Source organism: Micromesistius poutassou, assembly GCF_964030765.1.
Source record: "Micromesistius poutassou genome assembly, chromosome: 5".
Classification (NCBI taxonomy): Eukaryota; Metazoa; Chordata; class Actinopteri; order Gadiformes; family Gadidae; genus Micromesistius; species Micromesistius poutassou.
Genome location: NC_140275.1, coordinates 5,526,029 through 5,541,967, shown reverse-complemented (window position 1 = coordinate 5,541,967; position 15,939 = coordinate 5,526,029). Strand labels below are relative to the sequence as shown.

General features: G+C 43.7%; 2 protein-coding genes across 2 annotated transcripts in view; one reads left to right on the top strand and one right to left on the bottom strand.

Annotated features, from left to right (window-relative positions):
- Positions 1 to 565: 565 nt before the first annotated feature.
- fam163b (family with sequence similarity 163 member B) lies at positions 566 to 1,839 on the top strand (the record flags this gene model as incomplete). Its single annotated transcript, XM_084468932.1, has 3 exons — positions 566 to 658; positions 1,342 to 1,502; positions 1,605 to 1,839. The coding sequence occupies 3 exons, from the start codon at positions 566 to 568 to the stop codon at positions 1,837 to 1,839; spliced, it is 489 nt and encodes a 162-aa protein (XP_084325058.1).
- A 2,881-nt stretch (positions 1,840 to 4,720) lies between these two features.
- Positions 4,721 to 15,939, bottom strand: part of ttc16 (tetratricopeptide repeat domain 16) — a gene marked incomplete at both ends in the record, with an annotated part of 14,882 nt that continues 3,663 nt past the window's right edge. The window contains 13 exons of the mRNA XM_084467571.1: positions 4,721 to 4,842; positions 5,138 to 5,282; positions 5,621 to 5,797; positions 6,348 to 6,518; positions 6,922 to 7,077; positions 9,720 to 9,933; positions 10,106 to 10,232; positions 10,553 to 10,644; positions 11,240 to 11,522; positions 12,258 to 12,381; positions 14,462 to 14,653; positions 14,960 to 15,135; positions 15,458 to 15,538. Of these exons, the coding sequence (XP_084323697.1) occupies positions 4,721 to 4,842; positions 5,138 to 5,282; positions 5,621 to 5,797; positions 6,348 to 6,518; positions 6,922 to 7,077; positions 9,720 to 9,933; positions 10,106 to 10,232; positions 10,553 to 10,644; positions 11,240 to 11,522; positions 12,258 to 12,381; positions 14,462 to 14,653; positions 14,960 to 15,135; positions 15,458 to 15,538 (2,060 nt within the window). The remainder of the gene's footprint in view (positions 4,843 to 5,137; positions 5,283 to 5,620; positions 5,798 to 6,347; positions 6,519 to 6,921; positions 7,078 to 9,719; positions 9,934 to 10,105; positions 10,233 to 10,552; positions 10,645 to 11,239; positions 11,523 to 12,257; positions 12,382 to 14,461; positions 14,654 to 14,959; positions 15,136 to 15,457; positions 15,539 to 15,939) is intronic.

Genomic DNA, 15,939 nt, shown 5'->3' with positions numbered 1-15,939 from the left:
CAGATCAGTAGCAATTAATGAAATTATTATCGTGAGAAATCTTCTTGTTTTTTTCCTGCTTTAATCTCTGCAGATACACTGGCTCATGTGCCTCTGCAGAGAATTGAAAAAAATGAATTGAAAAAAAAGTAGATCAAATGAAAAAAGAAAAGAAAATGGTTTTAATGGTTCTAAATAATGAGTAGGACACAGTTGTTATCAAACAGAAGCTTTGTTAACACAGAGAGAACAATTACCAATGGATCCTCTGAATGTGTGTGTGTGTGTGTGTGCATGTGAATAAATATAATAATAATACCAACACATATTTTTTCCGTCCTTTTATCTGTTTTTTAATGATCTTTTTGCTGCAAAAACACCTGAGCTGAATTCACTTAAATAAGGGTTATCTTGAATGACATTTTAATATGATCACCCCTCTAATCTCATCCTCTCCCCGCCCTTTACCCATCTCAGCTCCCCCTCTCCTCTCTGCTCCTCTCTGCTTGCTCCTCTCTCCCTCCTCTCTCTCCTCCTCTCTCCCTCCTCCTCCTCCCCTGAAGACTGTGGATGGGGAGGTGTTTGAATGTCTGCTGGCACAGTGGTCATCGCTGGAGGGATCCTGGCTGCAGTCATCCTACTGACCATCGTAGCTGTGCTGTGTATATGTAGACTGCAGGTGTGTTTTCACATGAGATAACACTTACTTTATATGTTTATGTAAACTGGAGTTCAAGCTCTATATTTGTCAATGCAAAGCAAAAACAGACAGCAGCAGTCTTTGCTGGCAATAACATTATTGTGTTCCAAGCTCTCCTCAACAGTATGGGGAAGTTAGATAAGCAAGTCAAATACAAATGCTAAAGTATTATCAAAGTAGTAATGGTGAAAGTATATATATGTATATATATATATATAAAAGATGATTTAAGTCTAAATAAAAGCTGAAAATATGTAAAATGGATAGTGTAGTTGAGCAGTACATTGTTGGCATTCTATATGGCTAGCTCAAAGGAACCATAAAGAGATATAGTGTCTGGTGTGTTTTCACATGAGATAACACTTACTTTATATGTTTATGTAGACTGCAGGTATGTTTTCACATGAGATAAGAACCAGCCAATAGACTTTTTTTCAGAAAAAACCTCCCCATCACAGATAACTTGTATGCTGCCAGTAAAGCCACACAAGCCACATAACCTGGTTTAGCACTTGCTGCTACATTGGCTAACACATTAACACCAGCTCGACCTGTAGACTGCCTGCTTTAGGCTCAAAGGTTGTCTATGCACTTCCTTGTCTGTGTTGACGACCTGTTGTTTTCAACCTGTCCTAAATTAATTATTTTTTACTATAATCCAGTATTACTGCGGCAAAGGGGGGGAGTCAGAGAAGGAGGAGGAAGAGGAGGAGGAGGAGGAAGGGAAGGAGCAAAGGCTGGTGGACATGTATCCGCCTCTCCCCCTGGCCCTGCCTCCACCCCCGACCCCACCCATCCAGGACCATTACAGCGACCGCACAGAGTCAGACATCTACCCCCCTACGTTCCTGACCGAGCCCGACGGCCCCGCCAGCCCCTCCCCCCCTTTCCCCCCGCCCCCGCCACCACCGCCCCCCCCTCGGAGGACGCAGCGCCCGCGCGGCTTCTGCCCGTCGTGCACTCACCGCGCGCTGCCCTTCTACCTCCAGCATCCAGAGCACCTGTGCAACGGGGCCCGCGGGGATGTGCTCTACCACAGCGTCCAGCAGGGGGAGCCAGAGCCACCCTTTCACCTGGATGCCTTCCACAACAAACTGGGCTTCTGGCACTCCGGCAGCCCCACCCACTCACTCCCTCACAGCTTCAGCACCGACGTCTGACCCAGCCTCTGATCACAGATGGGCTGCTGTCCTCTGACAGCATTAGGTTTGATACCAGAGGCTTGGTTTGATACCTGAACTCTTGCAAAATGGAACAATTTAAACCAAATCCAAAGCAACCTAAAATAACCTACTCACACCCTCACTGTAACACACCCAATCCATTCAAATTTAACTAAACCAATCCTGACAAATAACCCTGCCTTAACCAAAACTTATAATTATTGAAACCATCTCTACCTTGACAAAACTAACCCTGATTTATCCCAAATAACTCTACCTTAAACAAGCCAACCCTACCTTAACAAAACCAAATCTACCTTAACCAAACTCATTCAAACTAGTGTTTCAAACTAATACAACCCTGAGTACATTGGAGCCAAACCAAAATGACTTCTCTGGTTTTCTTTGGGTCAATCAGTTCATTCCACATGACCCAAAGGAAACCAGAGAGCATTCTGCTGTTAGACATACAGCACAGCTCTAAACATCTGCGTGGCAAGAAGGGTTATTGCATAGTTGTGTATGATGTGTGCATTTTTATGACATGGATTTCATATTTCCCACAATTCCAATACACTTTTTTTTTTTGTGTTTCACAGATTCCCTCAATATTACAATATAAACCTTGTATTAATGTGTCGTTGTATTGAGGTTCTAAGATGATGTGCCACTGTGAATCATATCAGATGTACTTATTATTAAAAGGGCTTAAAAATATGTCTGTAACAGTACTTTGGTTTCTGGAGGAAAGTTATCAAAATTATGAAAAAAGGGGGATGTAAAGATAGTTAGGAGATGTGAAAACACTTTGGATGTACAGAGAGTTGCGATATAAATAGTTTTGATTTAAAGATAATTAGATAATGAGATAATAGGGATGTAAAGATAGTTAGTTAGTCAATTTTGCATCTAAAGACAATAATTGTCTTTAGATGCAAAATTGACATCCAACTACCTATTAGGCTGTAAAGGTATAAGGTTTGAAGATAATTAGGATGTAAAGATAGTTAGGATGTTGTTAGTTAGGATATGAATATAGGACCTAAAGATAGTCAAGCTGTGCAGATAATAAGGATGTAAAGATTGTTAGGATGTGAAGAAAGTTAAGCTGTAAAGATGATAAGGATGTAAAGATAGTTAGGATGTAAAGATAGTCAGCCTGTAAAAATAATTAGGATGTAAACATAGTTAGGCTGTAAATACTGTAAGGATATAAATCAAGTTAGGATGGAACGATCGTTAGCAACGAAACAAAGATATTTTGGATATAAAGATAGTTAGGGTGTGGAATAGTTTGGAAGTAAATATAATTAGGATGTAAATATTTGATTTAAAGATACTTAGTGAAATATAGTGTTGGTTGTAAAGATAGGATGTAAATGTTTGTTTATAATTTTTTATTGGAAATGGAAGACTTCAGTTCTCTTCAACAGTACAAAATGTTTAACTTTTTGTACAAAGAGGTATCATGTATATGAAACACAGTACACAATAGTTATATAACATACACATTTAATATATACTTCAATCGTACTTCAAGTGTGACGATCCAGGCAAACGTACTTATGTCCTTTACTCAGATTTCCTTCAAGTCAAAATAAAAATACAGCAGAAAACATCCACCCTACTTCTAACAACATTCTGCTTAAAAATGTTACTGTTATCTTAATTAAGTACCAAATATAAAACATAATTAAGTATCAAAAGTAAAAGTATGTATCCTTTATGTTAATCTCATAGCTATAATACATTAACCTAGGGTTGAACTAAGAGTTTTGCTAGTCAAAGCCTGGATGTTATCCTGTTGTCGTCAATTTCAAAATGAAAAGGAAAAAATATTGAACTTGTAATAAAGCTTTTAGTAAACTAATTTGCAGCACTCTTAGTAAAACTATACTCAGTACTCATTAAAAGTAATACTTAACTAGTATTTAGTATTCTTACTAAGATATAAAAATTCAATTCAAAAATATTTTTTTGCTTTAGAATGCTAGTAGTAAAATTCCTAAAAAAAATGTAGTCAAGTTAAGAGTTGTACTTTAGTCATCACTTAAATACAAATACTCAAGTTATTTCCAATCACTTTGATGAACACGTCAAAAATCATCAGACACAAGGTACCGTAATATTAATATCACTGTATGATACAAAAATGTATATCGCTATATGATATTAAGGATAATATTGTTTGTTTTCCTTATCTGCCACCGACTGCTTTAAAATAGAATTAAATAATATCCATCAACAATATCTATGTTAAATAACCTAGACATGCAGTATTAATCATTAAGAAATAATTTAATGCAACTGTGTGCAGCAGTAACTTAAGTTATTTTAATGTTTTGAAGATATGAATCAGCTCTTACACTTAAAACGGTAAGATGATCATCTGAGAATTACTCTGTGCATGTGACTTGTAACAAATGAACCATGTTAGCTAATCAGAAACCCTAACCAAGCCAACTAAACAACATAACCTAAAATGAACCAAGCTAACCTAGCTACGAGTGAACCTAGCTAATCAAGCTTACCTAATGAACCAAGCCGACCTAGCTACCTAATGATCCAAGTTAACCAAGATACTAGTTAACCTAGCTAATTAACTAGGACAACGTATGCAAACTTAGCTAACCTAACAATGCTCAGATATTCGAGGGAATGGGAGCAGCTAAAAAAAAAGGTCCACCAATTGTTTCATTACCAAAAACCGAGTGCTGCATTGGGTCATTGTTCTGGAGGAGCCAAAACTCGACATGACTGTGACGTTCTAAACCTGACATCTTTGAGTGTTTGTATTTGTCCCATATGTGTTGTGGTCTCAGTTCCAATTCTGGTGGTGGTTGTGGGCTTGGTTCCGGCAGGTCCAGGCCTACGAAGCTTAATGAAGGCGTATGGGTCGACAGGAGTGGCAGCAGGCCTTGCTGTAGTACCAGTGGCTGCACAGGTTGACCTTGAGAGCTAGGGTACAGTTGGTGGTGGGTCGGTCCTGGCAGCTCTCGTCTGGGAACCGAGAGGACAGTTCAGCTCATTAGCTTAGGTAGCACTGGGATATTTACGTCCCCTGCAGAAATTACATTCATTATAAGGGCAGGAAGAAATGTTGAATATTGAAAGTTGCCAATGAAGCTATATAGAAGGACAGCACAGTATGTAATGTCCCTGGTGTGGTCAGGAAACCAAAAAAAACGTATGAAAGCGGACATGTACTTCGACCCTGATTGTACTGTGATTTGACGTACAGGTGTTCTCCAGGGATCATAGTACAATGGAGGTCTGTGATCTCAGGTTGTCTTACCTGGGGGTTCTGTGGGGCAGGGTTGGAGGGCGCAGGTCTGTTTGGCCACAGGTTTGGTCATGGGGTCGCAGCCCCTCACCAGCTCCCTTCCCTGGTAACACTTCACGTCCCGCATCCGGACCCCCACCCCGCACGTCTTGGTGCACTGTCCCAGAAACGACAAATTTTAACAAAGAAAAAACACATCCAATTCAAACTTTATTTAGGTACAAAGGACACAATGCATCCAATGAAAACACGGTGCAGTGTCCAGGAACCAAACTCAAGTATGACTGCGCTACTATAAGATCCTAAGATTTTTCTCAGTGCTGCAGCAAAGGGGCACTAACGCAAAAGAATGCAGTTGCAAAATGAAAGCACTGACATTAAGAAGCACTGAGATATGTGCAGTGGGGGATTAAGGTGGTCATTGGCCTCTAGGCTACTATTTGTGTAGGAAAACTGTAAACTCTGGGGAACATTGTGCTCATGAGTTGGTTTTACCTCCGACCAAGGAGTAGTGTACCATTTGAAACATGGCCTCTCAAAACAGGTGTCCTCCTCCTCCGGCTTCTCGCTGTCGCTGCACACCTCGTCTTCAAACATCTGGAACTTTCCACTGGTGATGCCGGTACAAAGCACCACGCGTCTCTTCACCCCACGACCACATGTGGTGTTACACTGAGAGAGATGAAGAGAGAGAGAGAGAGAGAGCAAGAGAGAGAGAGAGAGAGAGAGAGAGAGAAAATTGTACACCATCAATCATCAATCATATGGTGCAACACAAAGTAACCCCAACTGCTGTTCCTGATAAAAATGCCCTCATTTCAGAGTTTCTTCAAAAGAGTTGATTAGCTCCAACTCAAATAAAAAAATCAGATGAAAATATGAATAATGAAACACTCTAATCATAAATAATAGCAGCTAACAGATCAAATAATTGTGATATTTTACATAAACACATTTGTATTCCCTTTATTTCATTTATTGATCCCCTAAGAGAGAAATTCTGTACTACTCTAGCAACTGGAAAAGCCAGAAACTAGGAGAAGGCCCAGAGAGCCTCCGTACCAGAGAGAGCATGCAGTGAGGAGTGTAGGAGAAAAGGCCCAGTATTTTGCAGGAAATACCTCAGATGCACAAAAGGTAGACCGTTGGGGTGTTTAATCCTACTGGTCTAGTTTAGCATCATATTGATACAACCCTATGTATGAAAAGTCATTGTCCTCACCCTGTCCCAGTCCTGGTTGAGCCAGTGAGGTCTGCAGTCCCTCTCCCCACAAGGGTGCACCGCCAGGGGCTTGTCTTCCTGAGAGCACTGGGCCTCGGGCACCACGCGACCCTGCGGAGTCTTGCAGTACACGTGGCGGGTCATCCTGCCTTGACCACACGACCCTGAACACTGGAGGGCAAAGATACACCAAACATGGTAACATGCGCCTGTTACACCCAACATGGTAACATGCGGCTGTTACACCCAACATGGTAACATGCGGCTGTTACACCCAACATGGTAACATGCGGCTGTTACACCCAACATGGTAACATGTGGTTGTTGCACCCAACATGGTAACATGGCTGCTACACCAGAGCACTGGTAACGTGGCAGTTACACCGGACATCTGGTAACAACCGTTTCAGTGACACCAAACATCTGGTACCATGTGTATCTGTTACGCCAAACACCAACAAACATGGTTTCAAATTATTCAGGTTAAGTTACATTTTAACTTAATAGCAGCAGCAGACACTAATGAAATGCTCGACTTCCAGGCTTCCTCAAGGGTTTTCTCAACAGGACTTACGGGCCCCCATTCAGACATGGTCCACTGGCGCTCACAGGGCGGTCCTGTGCAATTCTTGGTGTTGGGGGGTTTGGTCGTGGAGTCGCATGGTCCATCCTCATCAGAACAACGGACCTCTCGGTTGACTTGGGCCCGGTGGCCACACTTGGCGGGACACTGGACCAAAACCAAAGAAAAACACCAGTCAGCACTCGGCTGATTGTACAATACCTGGTAAGGTCTACGGCTAGTGGTAGGGTTAGGTTTAATGGTTGAATTGGAGTAGGAAAAGTGGATAGGTAGGGATAGGTAGATGTTAGGGCCATTATAAGGCTAGGGTTATAGTGGTATGATTAGGTTAGCATTAAGGGCTCAACATGCTTCTGCACAGTTTGTCTGAATTCCATGCGCAAATGGCAGGTAACAATGTTGCAAACTTTCTGTGCAACCTATGGACATTTTCAGGACACCAAATGTACAGAATAGAGTGATTTATAAACCAACTACACAACCCAATCTGTGGATAATAGATAGTAAATTAAAAAGTCACCCTCTTTTTTTAAAGGTGCCACGACATGCCACCAAGTGTGGTGTGATTAGCCGTTACAAGCCATTTTGGAAATCAGCCCCTTAAGACATCACAGGTGTGCGTGTTTACCTAGATGTGTGACGGATAGATGAGCAATGTTTGCTACAGTCCACTGGGTAGGCTGATAGACTGATCTATCCAGCACACATCTAGGTGGACACGCCCGCTTTCTGCCCCTTATGATGTCATAAGGGGCAGATTTCCAAAACGGCTTGTAACGGCTAATCACACCACAACTGGTGGCATGTCATGGCACCTTTAAAGGTCCCATGGCATGAAAATGTCACTTTATGAGGTTTTCTAACATTGATATGAGTTCCCTAGCCTGCCTATGGTCCTCCAGTGGCTAGAAGTGGCTGTAAAATGAGCACTTGGTATCCTGCTCCACCTTTGAAAAAATAAAAGCTCAGACGGGCCGATTTGGAATTTGCCCCATATGTCGTCATAAGGGGCAAGGTTACCACCCTTTTTCTGCTTTGCCCTCCCAGAGAATTTGGCCCACCAAAGAGACAATGAGCTACGACCGTGCGAGCACCACATGTGTGTGTGTGAATACACACTTCTTTGTTATTTGGATAACCGTTCTGCTGTTGCTGTTATGGCGCATAACACGCAACATAATAACACAAGCTTGCGTAAAGCTCCTATTTGGTGAAAAGACTAGACTGCGTCGGGTTCTCTGACGTCTCTGGTACTTCCACAACGAGACTCGTAGTGGGGGTTATCTCGGCCATGGTTGAGAAGGAATTGGGGGAAAGGAACTTTGGCTTTGACTCCCTGAAGTCCAGATTGAACCGCGACATGGAGGAGAAAGGGATTGTTGCCTGGGATTGTCCCCATGTCACGGGTGGGGGGGGGGGGGGTTATCTCAGTTATCTTCATGGCCGAGATAACCCCCACTACGAGTCTCGTTGTGGAAGTACCGGGAGTTTGCAAACGGCTACAATCCCTTTCTTCTCCATGTTGCGGTTCGGTCTGTACTTCAGATTGACGTGGAAGTGGAAGACGTCGGAGAACCCGACGCAGTTGTTTGACATTCATAATATCATCCGGAGGAGGATACAGCTTTTGGCCGTGATAATATATATATTATATAGATATCTATATTAATTATTTTATATTATTTAGATATAGAGCTCCAGGACTCCCGCCGGAGCACCCGGAGTGTTCTACAATATTTTACAGAACACAGCCAAAAGCTGTGTGTGCCTCGGGATGATATTAAGAATCCAAGCCATTGCTATACATCCACTGTAGTGCATGGTACCGGGGCCGCAAGATGTTCAGGGCCACACCCCCACCATCCACCTGGACCCGCCTCTCTCCTCCTCATTAGCATTTAAAGCTACAGACACAGAAACAGCACGTTTGTGGAAAGCTCATTGTGGGACTGACTCGTAGAGGCTGTAATTCTGCACCAAGGCTGAATTTCGGGAATGAGTCTTCAAATACTGTATTAGGGGCCCACGAACACCTATATAAAAGCATCCATAAAGTAGCATGCCATGGTACCTTTAAACTGTAATTGGAGAACACAAATCCAGTGTTGTATTATACTATTGTGTAACAAACTTTTCAAAAGTAAATTACAAGATTTCAGTTGTTCGCAACATCTAGGTGGATGAAAGATTGCTGTCGCTCTCTGTAACCATGTATCTAGGTCGGGTTGCAGACCCCTGGTTGTCTAGCTAGCTTACATGCTGCAATCACCTGAGCATGTTGCATGCTTTGAGGGCTATGGGGCTAGTGTTTGGTGGTAGGAGAGGTTAGTGTTGGGGCTAGGGCTAAAACTAGGGCTAGTAGTTGATGGTCAGATTAGGTTAGTGATGGGTCTAGGGCTAGGGCAAGTGGTAGGGCTAGAACGAGGAGAAGTGGAATGGTATTAGTATTAGTATAGTATTAGTAATAGGGGTTTGGGTTAAGGTTAGGGTTAGGGTTAGTATTAGGGTTCAGGTTAGGGTTAAGATTAGGGTTAGTATTAGTAATAGGGTTAGGGTTAGTATTAGGGTTCAGGTTAGGGTTAAGGTTAGGGTTAGGATTAGTATTAGTAATATGGTTCAGGTTAGGGTTAAGGTCAGGGTTATAATTAGTATTAGGGTTAGGGTTAGGGTTAGTATTAGTAATAGGGTTTGGGTTAGGGTTAAGGTTAGGGTTAGGGTAAGTATTAGTAATAGGGTTTGGGTTAGGGTTAAGGTTAGGGTTAGGGTTGGTCCTGGGGAGACCGCCTTACCTCTGCCCATTCTGCCACCTCCCACTGTGCCCCACAGGCAGGGCTCTTGCAAGGCCGTCTCTCAGGGGGTCTCTCCAGCTCGGCAAGGGTGCAGAGGTCGCTGTACACAGAGCTGTCCAGCCCAGGGGACAGCATCCTCCAGCATCGAACCAGCCGGAACTGGAAGCCCTCACCACATGTCCGCGAACACTCACTCCAGGTGCTGGCCTCCCACCTGGACACACAAGAAGTACCACTCAGGACAGGCAGACAAACAGGGAGACAGGGAGACAAGCAGAACAACAGGCCAGGAGGTAGAAAGACAGACAAGAGACCAACAGATAAATAGACCAACAGGCAGGCAGACAGGTAGACATTCAAGGAGAGAGGCAGGCAGGTAGACAGACCGGGGTTGACACTCCCTGGCGATACAGAAGTCGTGGACAGGTTGGGGTCGGGTCACTGCGTCGCAGTAAACGTCATCCACCTCTGTACCGTCGTACCGCACACACATGGCTAATGCCCTGCTAACGCCTACACACACACACACACACACACACACACACACACACACACACACACACACACACACACACACACACATTATGTCAGGGTGTGTGTATCTACAGTGGGATTGTGTAGCAGTTGGACTGCATTTAAATAGATTGCATTTATGTAGCGCCAACCAGTGGCCACTCAAAGCACTTTTACAATACTGCTTAACATTCGCCCCATGCAACCCTAGTTTGTGTGTGTGTGTGTGTGTGTGTGTGTGTGTGTGTGTGCGTGTGCATGTGCTTGTGTGTGTGTGTGTGTGTGTGTGTGTGTGTGTGTGTGTGTGTGTGTGTGTGCACCTATAGAACAGGTCATAGTGCAGGGTTCCTGGGAGGAGAGCTTCCAACGGTACATATCAGCCGGACTCAGCTTCAGGTTCTTCTGGTTACCCCTTCACGCGCACACACACACACACACACACACACACACACACACACACACACACACACACACACACACACACACACACACACACACACACACACACACACATAGGTTAATAATTCCATATGATTATCTTGTTTTGCACTGAATGTAGGAAGTCCACTTTCATTTTGAAATGACCAAAGGAAGTGCAGAGACTCTTATTTTGAAGGCCCATAGGAAACCGTTAGATGAAAAACGTGTAATATCCTATGTCTTTGTATACGTTCTTCTCTGAGTCGAAAGTTGCAAGTTGCATTATTTTCGTGACATCAAATGCTATTACCATTTCACTTCGAAGTCTATCAACCTCCCTGCTGAAGGACCTCCTCACCTGTTCATCTGGATGATCAAGGTAATGTTTGAAAGTTTAAGTGAAAGTCTATTGAATTGAAGAGATGTAATATAGACCCTTTTCATAGAGGTATCATGGTGGGACAAACACAGGACTCGCTCATTTTGGGTACCAGGGCACGGGTAGTAGACCTCTCTGTGAAAAGGGTGTATAAGCCCTCACAAGTACTGTCTGCCTGTGTATCAGACGTGTGTGTGTGTGAAAGGACCTGGTCCTGTTGTTTCGGTGGATCCTCTGTCCTCCCAGAGTTCTGTTGGGGGTGTGGCCTTCGCTGACGTTTCGCTTGCGGCCAATCGAGAATTCCTGGGTCTCGTTGAAACTCTCCCGCTGCTCCAGCTCCACTAGCGCCGCCTCTTCCCCCTCCGCCAGCAGCTGATTGGTGGAGATGTTGATAAGCAGCTCATCTGCACCAATCCTGTCCCCCAACAGGACCCTCCAGATGAGGTTCTGGGAGTCTGGAACCGCGAGAGCAGACAAGCTGCTGTTCACCTCTAGAGAAGAGGAGGAAAGGAGGAGAGGAAGAGAGGAGGGAGGCGGAGAGGAGGAGAGGAGGAGAGGAGGAGAGGAGGGAGGAGGAGAGGAATAAAGAAGGGAGGAAACAGGGAGGGAAAGCCATGGATGACAATTAGACAGAATACTATGCGCACCAAACCCAATTTACTAAAGTACCAGTAAATGATTTGTATCGCTTCTTTTGTATTTGTTACTTGAAGTCGAACATGTGGGAGGTCGGAAAGCTAATGGCTAATGGCTAACAGTAACCAGAGCTTATGTGCTTCTGACACATTTCCCCATGATGCATCATGGTACCTCCACATCGATGACTCTGAGGTGCCACAAATCACCACAATTTCATCTATACTCTCTGGCTTTGTCTCTTGAGCGCACTTGTGCTTAGTGTGTGCTTTCTGTGTGTGTGTGTGTGTGTGTGTGTGTGTGTGTGTTTGCTGGAAACTTGAATTTTTTAAGAGCTGAAAACAGAAATATTCCAATGAAATATGTAGAAAATATTCTAGTTTGAGGTGTTTTCAAGATGGCTGCGGTGTTGGTTGGCGGCATCACTGTTGCTGTAGGAGACGGCCTGGCTCCATGGACAGGGTTCACATGACATCATCACATGACTTTAACAGAGCCCGCTGTCTCTCTACATGGCCACATCCTGTGAGTATTTTTAAGTAGTGTTTGTGTAGCAGCACCTGGTACTCTGCGTTCACTGTGCCTCCTACCTGCACACGGCGCCGCGGCGGCTCCATCTTGCTCACAAGCCACGCCCCCTGTTGTTTCCTCATACACCTCGTTAGTCTCCTCCCCATTAGGGCCCTTGGCTCGCCCAGGGGCCCTAGGGCCAGTCTGAGGGACGGGGGGATCAGGAAAGGTACGGTAAGGTGGTGTAAGGCATGGTATGGTGAGGTGGGGTTAGGTACAGTATGGTGGTGTAAAGTATGGTGAGGTGGGGTAAGGTACGGTAAAGTTGTATAAGGTATGGTTAGGTGGGGTTAGGTACGGTAAGGTGGTGTATGGTATGGTGAGGTGGGGTTAGGTACAGTAATGTGGTGACGGGGTAAGTTATGGTGAGTTGGGGTAATGTACAGTAAGGTTGTGTAAGGCAGCCATTCTCAACCCCCCAATTGGGGTCGTGAGATGATTTCTGGGGGTCGCCAAATCATTTTGGAAAAATATAAATTTATTTATTAAATTTTTATCAAAATTGATGGGCTGGTTGGGCTCAAACAGGCATTAATTACTCAAAACCAGTTCCTGTCGGCCGTAACTACACCAAAACAACAACAAACCTGTCCACTAGTCTGATGTCTGCCCTTCCCATTCACACATACAGACACTAGGGCTGTCAACGAATATTCTAAATTAGAATATATATTTGAATAGTTTTGAAAAACAAAAAGACATTCAAAGGTGAAAATTTATTTTCGAATGTGGAAAAGAGAGAGACAGACCTGCGGCGGCTGTCTGCTTTGCGAGTGGGCAACCAGAACACTACAAAGTAACAGACAAGAGTCAAGCGACAAATCAAGCGACAAGAGTCGGGACCTTAAATTGCTTGCACAAAACTCTTGATCAGCACTCAGCATTTGTTTATTGTTGTTCTTTATTTAAACCAGTATGCGCAGAGAGAGTGAAGGGGAGCGAGAGAAAAAGAGAGCGAGGTCTGCGGTTTTGGCCATTAGTTCATTTACTTATTTTTGTGTAGGTAATATGTTGTCAAATATGTTTAAACTTAAATAAACTACTGTGGAGGGGGGCGGCGTCTGGCCTGTAGGGGGAGTATGGAGCACCGGATCTGCTGGGGAGATTGGGTCTGATTGCGGACACGTGTCCGCAATCAGACCCAATCAGGAAGTGTGCATTTATGTGTCTGCTTTGCCTTTCAGTAGGGGGAAAAAACAGAGAGCGGAGAGACGCTCAAGCGGACAGGAGAGACAGCGGCCAAAGTGCAGAGAGCCTGGCCGCTGTGTTTGTGGACACTACTGATCAACTTCTTTTGTTATATGATTTACTTGTTGTTCGCTTTTGAGCATTAAAAGCGAAGGGGGGGGGGGGGTCGCGGACAGCAGTGCATGTTAAATTGGGGGTCGCGACTCAAAAAGGTTGAGAACCACTGGTGTAAGGTATGGTGAGGTGGGGTTATGTACAGTAAGGTTGTTTATGGCATGGTATGGTGAGTTATGGTTTGGTATGGTGAGGTGGGGTGGTGTAGTATTATAGTGTGTATTAAGTACTGTAGTAGTAAAATCTGTATTTAGTAATGTGGTATTATAGTGTGTATTTATGACTGTAGTAGTATAAAGTTTATTTAGTATTGTAGTATCATAGTGTGTATTTAGTACTGTAGTAGTACATTATGTATTTTGTACTGTAGTATTATAGTGTGTATTTAGCACTGTTGATAGTATTATAGTTTGTATTAAGTAATGTAGTTAAATTGTGTGTCTTTAGTAATGTAGTATCATAGTGTGTATTAAGTAACGTAAAGCCTGTGTAATTAGTATTCTAGTAACATGTAGTTGTATAGTTTGTATAAAGAAATATAGTTGTATAGTATGTATTTAGTACTGTAGTTGTATAGTATGTATTTAGTATTGTAGTATTATAGTATGTATTTAGCACTGTAGTTTATTTAGTACCGTAGTAGTGTAGTATGTATTTAGTACTGAAGTTGTATAGAGTGAATTTAGTACTGTAGTGGTGTAGTGTGTATTTAGTACTGTAGTAGTATAGTGTGTATTTAGTGCTGTAGTTGTATAGTGTGTATTCAGTACCGTAGTTGTATAGTGTGTATTCAGTACCGTAGTTGTATAGTGTGTATTTAGTACCGTAGTTGTATAATGTGTATTTAGTACTGCAGTTGTATAGTGTGGATTTAGTACCATGGTAGTGTAGCATGAATAAAGCACTGTAGTAGTATGTTTACCTGGCTCAGTAGAGACCCCTGGTGGAAGAGACTGCCATTGGGCCCCTGGAGGCCCCCCAGCTCCACAGAGAGCACCCCCGCTGAGGAGTCTGTGCCGGTGTAGAGAGGGGGCGGAGCTACAGGGGAGATGGCGTGGCGCAGGATGGTGTATTCATAGGTGATGTACGGGACACGTCCATTCTGGTTCCACAACTGTAGCAGGACACAAGGTTGTTTAATCTGAGAGGTTCAAATGTTCTAATCTGAGAAGTTCCAATGTTCTAATCTGAGAGGTGTCAATGTTCTAATCTGAGAGGTGTCAATGTTCTAATCTGAGAGGTGTCAATGTTCTAATCTGAGAGGTTCAAATGTTCTAATCTGAGAGGTGTCAATGTTCTAATCTGAGAGGTGTCAATGTTCTAATCTGAGAGGTGTCAATGTTCTAATCTGAAAGATTTAAGGTTAGAATCTAGGAGGTTGTAATCTGCGACGTTTCAATGTTTTATTAATATTGGGCACCAGTATGTTGATGGGCTGGTCGACGGGGCCCTTGGCGACGATGTACTCGATCCCGGTCTCGTAGACATCAGTGGGCCGGCGGTACTTGAAGATGGTCCCTGCAGCATGGAAGTTCTGGGGGCTGTCGACGCGATAACCCCCATTGAAGAAGAAGTTGCCTGCCTGGTCGGTCACCGCTGTGGAAGATGGCAGAGGTTTTCCTGATCTCACTCACTTTACTCATCTAGTGATTTAGCAGACACTTTTATCCACATTGACTTATAGGCGAGTGTGTAAATTGGAGATTGAACCAAGAGCCTTTTAGTTGTGAGCCACATACACCTTAGCCACTACCCTATTCTGCACACAACAAACTATCTATCTATAAAGCCTGTCACGTGCATGTAAATCTATGAAACTACTGTGTGTGTGTGTGTGTGTGTGTGTGTGTGTGTGTGTGTGTGTGTGTGTGTGTGTGTGTGTGTGTGTGTGAATGCGTGCATGTGTGCGTGTGTGTACCTAAAACATCAGCAGACTTCTTCCTCTCGATGATCTGGATATCCCATGATCCTTCAGGGATCTGGGTAATGAATGAGTAACCTTGATGACACAGAAAAAGTTGATTAGTTGGTGGTTGGTCTCTATTTGGTCTACAGGTGGTCTGTGGTTGGTTTATGGATGGTCTGTGGTTGGTCTACGGTTGGTCTACGGTTTGTCTGTCATTGGTTTTTGATTGGTCTATGGATGGTCTGTGGTTGGTATAGAGTTGGTCTATGGTTTGTCTGTGGTTGGTCTTTGATTGGTCTATGGTTAGTCTGTGGTTGGTCTAGGGATGGTGTGTGGTTGGTATAGAGTTGGTTTATGGATGGTCTGTGGTTGGTCTAGGGATGGTCTATGGTTGGTCTAGGGATGGTCTGTGGTTGGTATAGAGTTGGTTTATGGATGGTCTGTGGTTGGTCTAGGGATGGTCTATGGTTGGTCTAGGGATGGTGTGTGGTTGG